The 7,163-nt window shown below is 36.2% G+C and overlaps 1 protein-coding gene across 1 annotated transcript in view; it reads left to right on the top strand.

Moving 5' to 3' along the window:
- The window catches only part of Ddx4 (DEAD-box helicase 4), an 86,187-nt gene that overhangs the window by 49,006 nt on the left and 30,018 nt on the right, over window positions 1-7,163 (top strand). The window contains 3 exon segments of the mRNA XM_008840383.1: window positions 160-323; window positions 1,162-1,314; window positions 4,885-5,039. Coding sequence (XP_008838605.1) covers window positions 160-323; window positions 1,162-1,314; window positions 4,885-5,039 — 472 coding nt within the window.

Genomic DNA, 7,163 nt, shown 5'->3' with positions numbered 1-7,163 from the left:
ATATAGAGAGAGAGAGCACATTGTACTAAAGGTATTTAAGAGTACAGTTAAATTTTAAAAATTGGATCAAAAAAATTTAGTGGGAACTTCTTACAGTATTTTAAACTTAGTTGTCAATTTTCATCTTTTTCTTTTATTTCTACTTCTACTCTGTAATTTGTTTTTTATTTAAATTTTAAGGACCAAAAGTGATGTATATACCCCCTCCTCCACCAGAAGATGAGGATTCCATCTTTGCACATTATCAGACAGGCATAAACTTTGACAAATACGACACCATACTTGTAGAAGTATCTGGACATGATGTACCACCAGCAATTTTGGTCAGTGTATTAATTGTTTCTATATTGATATGTGGCATACTTCAGTTAAAAACATGGCATAAATTGATAAAATTCACTTTTAGTATCTTTTAGAATTTGGTTGCAAATTTAGAAGCATGTCTACCATTTTCAGTATAATTATTGTGCCAAAGGAGAAAGCCGGATTTCATCTCTACTCCCCATACTGTAATGCAATTTTGTTTACACTTACTTAAAAAGTCTCCTTTTTTTAGAAATTCAAGGTTTTTCATCCTAATTACAGTAGAAAAGTAGGCCTTAGGGAAGTGGCTTTTCTAAGGATAATTGCAGGAGTCCTCTATTCTTTGTTAATAATTATCCTTATAGGGACTGGAGAGATGGCTTAGTGCTTAAGAGCACAGACTACTCTTGCACAGAACCTGGGACGTTCCCAGCATCCACATGGCAATTAACAACCATCAGTAATTCCAATTTCAGGGGATCCAGTGTCGTCTTCTGACCTCTGTGGGCATTGCTCAATACCAGTGCACTTACACACATGCAGGCAATACACTCATACACATAAAATAAAAATAAATAAAATATTAAAAAAGTATCCTTGTAATGAGCTGTTGTTACTGATCAGAATTTTTTTCTGTATCATAGATTTTAAGGGGGCAGAAATATTTAGAATCAGATCTTTGGGAAATGCTTCTACCATATCATAATAAATAGGCTCTAACATATTTACTTATGAGTGGGGTATATTGATTAATATGTAAAGTGGAATCAAAGTTTAAATCTCACTCAAATGAAATGCTGATGAAATGATGAGCCTTTGATATGTGGAATTTAATCATTGCCTTGTTTTTCTGTTTAGACTTTTGAAGAAGCTAATTTCTGTCAGACATTGAATAACAACATAGCTAAAGCTGGCTATACTAAGCTTACTCCTGTGCAGAAATACAGTATTCCTATTGTATTAGCAGGACGAGACTTAATGGCCTGTGCTCAGACAGGGTCTGGGAAGACTGTAAGTCATTTTTCAAAATATATTCTGCCCTATATTCAAACTGTTGACTTTTTTTTTTTTTTTAGAATTTTGGTGTTTCCTAAGTAGTTTGAATTTCTTCTGATGGTTAGAAGATTATAATTACCTGTCATAAATACTCACGGTTTTCCTTCTGAATTTTTGGTTTGATTGGAGTTTTTGTGCTTCTTTCTTTTAAACTAAGTGCTATAAATGTCTGTGTAGTTTCTTTTTTATTCTCTCGGATTTCTATAAATTCAGGAAGGAGTATGTAGTTCTACATGTCAGTTATAGTTACACTTGTATTAGGCTGCACAATAAGTCAGGAAGACAAAAGTTATCCTGTCCAAGCAGAAATGCAAGGCCAGAAATCTGGCATAGTTTCATACAACCTTTGCAGCTGCCTTGAGGAAGCTATCTAAAAAAAAAGTTAGAATGCAAAGTAATGGATTTTATTATGCCACATGTATATGTTATGTTATTATCGTTTTATTGCATCGTCCTCCCTCTTCCTGGTCTGCTTTCTTCCCCCGAGGTAGTCCCCCATTCTGCTTCTTTCATGTCATGTATTTTATTACCCTCTGTTTCCTACCTGCCTCTCTGTTCCAGTAAGATCCCTTCCCTCTCATGGTCCCCTTTCTTTTTTCATGTCTCACCAGCACACTAAATGTAGATTAAGTCTAGATTTCTCCTCATGAGAGAAAATGTATTTGTCTTAGTAGCTTCTTGTTTTCCTAATATAATTACCTCTTGTCACATTCATTTTCTTGCAGGTATCATGATTTAGTTTTATTTATAAATGGTTGAATAAAATTCTGTTTCTTAGATTACATTTTCTTTATCCTTTTACCTGTTAATGGGCATCTAGGCTGATCCTGTTTCTTAGCTATTGTGAATAGTGCAGCAGTAAACATAGATGTCTTTCTATGGTATGCTAAGTTAGAGTCCTTAGGACATACATATACCCAGTAATTATGTAGCTGGGTCATAGTGGCACTATCACTTTACATTGCCACCACTTAATAGATAAGGGTTCCCCTTTCCCTTCATCCTCAATAGCATTTGTTGTCATTTCTCTCCCCGCCTGCCTGGTGCGTCCCCCAACAACAGGGTTTCCCTAGTCCCAGCTTGATGTATTTATTTATTTATTTTTTCATAACAGGGTCTCCTATAGCCCCAGCTGCCTTGAAACTGTGTAGATGAGGCTACCCTTGATCTCACACATTCTGCCTGCCTCCGCTTCCCAAGTGCTGGGATTAAAGGTGTATGCCACTATAACCGACCTTACATTTACAGTTTTTGATACCAGGTTAATACTAGCTTTATATTACGAGTTTAGGAACATTTTTCTTTCATTTTCGAGTAATAATTTGAAGAACACTGCTGTTGGCTCTTCCTTAAGGTTTGTTAAGATAGTGAATCGGTCTAGTCTTAGGATTCTTTTTATTACTGCTTCAGTATCATGGCTTGTTACGGATTTGCTTCAGTTATTTCTACTTCCTTGCATTAATTTTAATTTTAATAGGTCATATATGTCTAGGAATTTGGCCATTTAGTCTAGATTTCACCCCCTTTTTTTTTCAATATACATTTTCAGAGTATTCCCTAATGATCATTTGGATTTCATCAGAATCTCTTGCAACATTCCTCTTTTCATCTTTAATTTTATTGGTTTGGAGTTCTCTCCCCTCTTTCGGCTGGTGTGGTTAGTTTGGCTAGGGGTTTTTCCATCTTGCTTAGTTTTTCAAAGAACCAACTCTTTGAATGAGTCTGTTGGTCTCTTTTTACTTAATTTATTCTCTGAATTTTATTATTTCTTGCTACCTATTTGTTGCTTTTGGGTTTGGCTTGTTTTTGTTTTTCAAAGACTTTGAGGCACATCATTATGTTATTTCAGATTTTGCTGATTTTTTTTAATGCAAACACTTAAAACTACAAACTTTCATCTTAAACTGCTTGAGTTATATTTCAGATGTTCTAAGTTATGTTTTTATTTTTATTTGATACTAGGAATTTTTAATTTTAACTTCTTACCTAATTTCTTCAGTGACCCACTGGTCATTCCAGAACGTATTGTTCAGTCTCTAAATATTTTTGCTGTTTCTGATGTTACTTTGATGTTTGCCTTTGTAGATGAATTGACAGTTTTTTCCTTAAGGCTTAGATTTTTTGTTTCTTTGAGAATTTCATGCAGTGTATTTTGATCATATTCAGATGCCCTCCCCCATCTCCTCTCAGATCTGCCCCCATCTTCCTACTCCCATTACTTAATGTTCTTTATAACATTTTAAGCCTATGGAGTATGAGTTTTATTCCCCAAATACTTTGGGGTGTAGGTTCATCCCCCAGAGCATTGTCAACCTAACTATCACACCTTTAAAACTGACTCTCCCTCTCCCAGCAGCTATAACTTGCCAGTAGTTCCTCAGCTGGGGGTGTGGCTTTGTGCTGGTCTCCCACCTCCATGTTGGGATTCTGTTTTGAGCTTGTACAGATCTTAAGCATGCTGTCACAAGCTCCGTGGGTTCATATGTGTAAATGCCCTGTTGTGTCAGAAAAGTTTCCTTGTATTTATTTATTCACCACCTCTGCCTACTATCTTTCTGTCCTCTCTTGTGTAATGATCCCTGAGCCTGACCCTGGGAAGAGAGGGCATGATAGCGGTCCCATTTAGGGAAGACCCACAGTCTCTTAGATTCTCTGTACATTGACCAGTTGTGGGCTTTATTACATAGGGTTCCATGAGATGGGAATATTTTTAGAATTATAGTGTCCTGGTTCATGCCATGTTTTGTTTTCAAATGGTCTCCATTGTAGAATTTAAGGGAAAATGGGTGACTTGAATGACATAACAGCTGATACGTGACCTAAACATGGTTTTAGAGGTAGATTTAGTTAAGTATCTTATTTACTTTACCTGATCTTAGCCAAAAGGCTAAGAAATAATTCTTACTTGCTTAAATGAGAACGCCATAGCACAGAATTTCTCTTTTCTAACCTAACTTCAATATGAGGTGTTCAGTAATTCTAAATGATGATTTCCAAATTTGTGTGCTGCCTGAAGACCACTTTTGCTCTACTTGTGATAATTGTATTATTAGTCCTAAAGACACATATGGAATCACTCTAAAATTCAACAATTTATACCAGATTTTATCTACAGTCCTCTGTGTAAATAATGTTGCTCTATTCAGGATACATGGATATGCTGCTGCTTTTTTTGTGTATCAGGGTCTCACTATGTAGTCCCGGTTGACCTATAACTTACTATGTAGAGTAGGCTGGCCTTGAAATGGGAGCTCTGTCTGCCTCTGGCCTCCCAAGTGCTGGGACTAATGGTGTGTACCACCACACCTAGAGTGCTTATTAAAAGACTGAACTATTTTGTTAGGTTAATGTTATGTTGAAGTTCTAAATATTAACTACATGGAATAAAAAATATTTTAAATTCAGTTTGTAAATTTATCAGCAAGATGGAAGGACATGTTCAAGGCTATAAAATAATTAGGACTAGTTTTTTGCAGGGACAAAGTGATACATTATAAATTTGTGAATCAGGCATTTACCTTCTAGGCAGCCTTTCTCTTGCCTATTTTGGCTCATATGATGCGTGATGGAATAACTGCCAGTCGCTTTAAAGAACTACAGGAACCAGAGTGCATTATTGTGGCACCAACTCGAGAATTGATCAACCAGATTTATTTGGAAGCCAGAAAATTCTCTTTTGGGTGAGTACACTTAGAACCCTAGTCATAAACCAGTTTTTATTAGAGATTTTTCTCACTTATTTGAGAAGAACTCTGTAAGAAGATGCTTATGCAGATTTTAGTATCATATTTTTCGTAATCTGGTTTATAGAGTTTTTATTTTTAGAAGCATAAAATTAGGTGACATGTTTAAAATTAGGTAACATACAAAAGAAAACAGTGAAAATGTTAATGTGCTTTAGGTTTTTTTTTTTTCTTGGGACTAAGAATTGAATTGAGCGCCTTGTTCATGTCCTAGGCAAGTACTCTATCATTCTGCTACATCCGACACTTCCTTTTTTAAAATTGGAGACAAGATCTTACTGAATTGCCAAGCCAAGTCTCGAACTTGTTCTCCCTCAGTCACCCAAGTAGCTGGATTGCAGGTACCCCCCACCACACCTGGCCTTTTTGGTAGTTAAAAAAATTTTAAACATGTATTTAACTTACTGTGTGTGTTGCCCATGCATGAGTGCCATGGCACATATATGGAGATCGGAGGACAACTTAGAGTTTGTTCTCTCCTTTCACCATATGAGTTCCAGGGATTGAATTCAGATTGCCAGTCTTGGTGGCAGGTACCTTTACCTGCTGAGCCATCTTACTGGCCCTTTTTTTGATGGTTTGTAATGCATGTTTAAAAATGAACTTTGAGTGTCCCAAGTAATTATTTACTTTTTGATGTCACTGTGGAAAACTGCTTTTGTATAATCTAATTTTAATGACTTTAAGTTTGTCTATGCATATACATTTTATTTTAAGACATTTAGCTTCTTTTTAAATTTGAACTATTGTAAGTAAAAGTATGCTGAATGTTTTGCTATGCCACGATTTTGTGGGTTTTGGGAGATGAATGTAAAGTGCTTATTGTGTAAGCATGAGGGTCTGAGTTTAGATCCCCAGCTCCCATGTTAAAGTTGGATGTGACAGTATGCATCTGTTAATCTCAGTGTCAAAGGGTGGGGTGGTAACAGGTGAATCCCTATAGCTTACTGGCAGCCAGTCTAGCTGAATTGGTGAGCTCTCGGTTCATTGAGAGTCTCTGAGTCAAAAATTAAGGGGGAGACAGTAACTGAAGAAAACACCTGACTGACTTTTGCACACACATGCATGTACACATGCTTCCATGCTTTAATTTTTTATGAGAAGCATTGCTTCTTTTGTTCAAGCCAGCGTTGAACTCCTGGCTCAAATGATCTCATTTTGCCTCAGCCTCCTGAGTAACTGGGACTACAGGTGTGTGGCACTTCACCCAGGTAGTTTTTCTGTTTTACGTATCTGTGGAGTATATTTTGTTATTTCTTTTAATGTTAACATGAATTTATTTTAAATATTACACTAATGTACATTTCTACAATAAGTATATGAGAAGTTCAGTTTTACTACACCCTTTTCAGCATCTGGTATTGTTACCTATTGCTACCTAACAAATTGTTATAAAATCTAGTTGCTTAACATGTCACACTTTCTAGTGGTTAAGAATTAAGGAGTTGCCTTTAATCCCAGCGTTTGGGAGGCAGAGGTAGGTGTATCTTTGTGAGTTCTAGACCAGCCTGGTCTATATAGTGAGTTCCAGACCAACCAGGGCTACATAATGAGACTGTGTCTCAAAAGAAAAAACAGCAAAGAATGATTGAAGAGCAGCTTAGCTGTGTGCTTCTGGAGTCTCTTATGAGATGTCAGCCAGGATTGCAGCCATCCAGTGGGTTGATTGGAGTGCTCATGAAAATACTTAGTTATCCTTAGGAAATGGCAGCTGGCCGGCTCTAGATTAAGTGTCCAGGGAGAGCAAGAAAGGAAGCAGCAGAGCCATTATGAAACAACAATCTCAGAAATCATATGTTGTCATTCTACCATATTATAAGAAGCAAATAATTAGCCATTTTCAGGACTAGTTATATATATTTTTTGTGAATTATCCATCTGTTTTGTAAAGTTTATCTATTGGAAGTTTTATGTTTTTATAGTTTTTAGAACTACCTATGTAGAAACCATTAGCCTTTTATTTTTATAAGCTAGTTGTTTTAAATGAGAGAAGACAAGTGTGATATGGTTATTAAAATCTCTAATGTTGGCACCCTAGCCAATCCTCACTACTTGCCCTTG

The sequence above is a fragment of the Nannospalax galili genome, unplaced genomic scaffold, assembly GCF_000622305.1.
Source record: "Nannospalax galili isolate Female #2095 unplaced genomic scaffold, S.galili_v1.0 scaffold339, whole genome shotgun sequence".
Taxonomy (NCBI): Eukaryota; Metazoa; Chordata; class Mammalia; order Rodentia; family Spalacidae; genus Nannospalax; species Nannospalax galili.
Note: the sequence above shows the minus strand (reverse complement) of the source record. Positions and strands in the feature narration are given on the sequence as shown.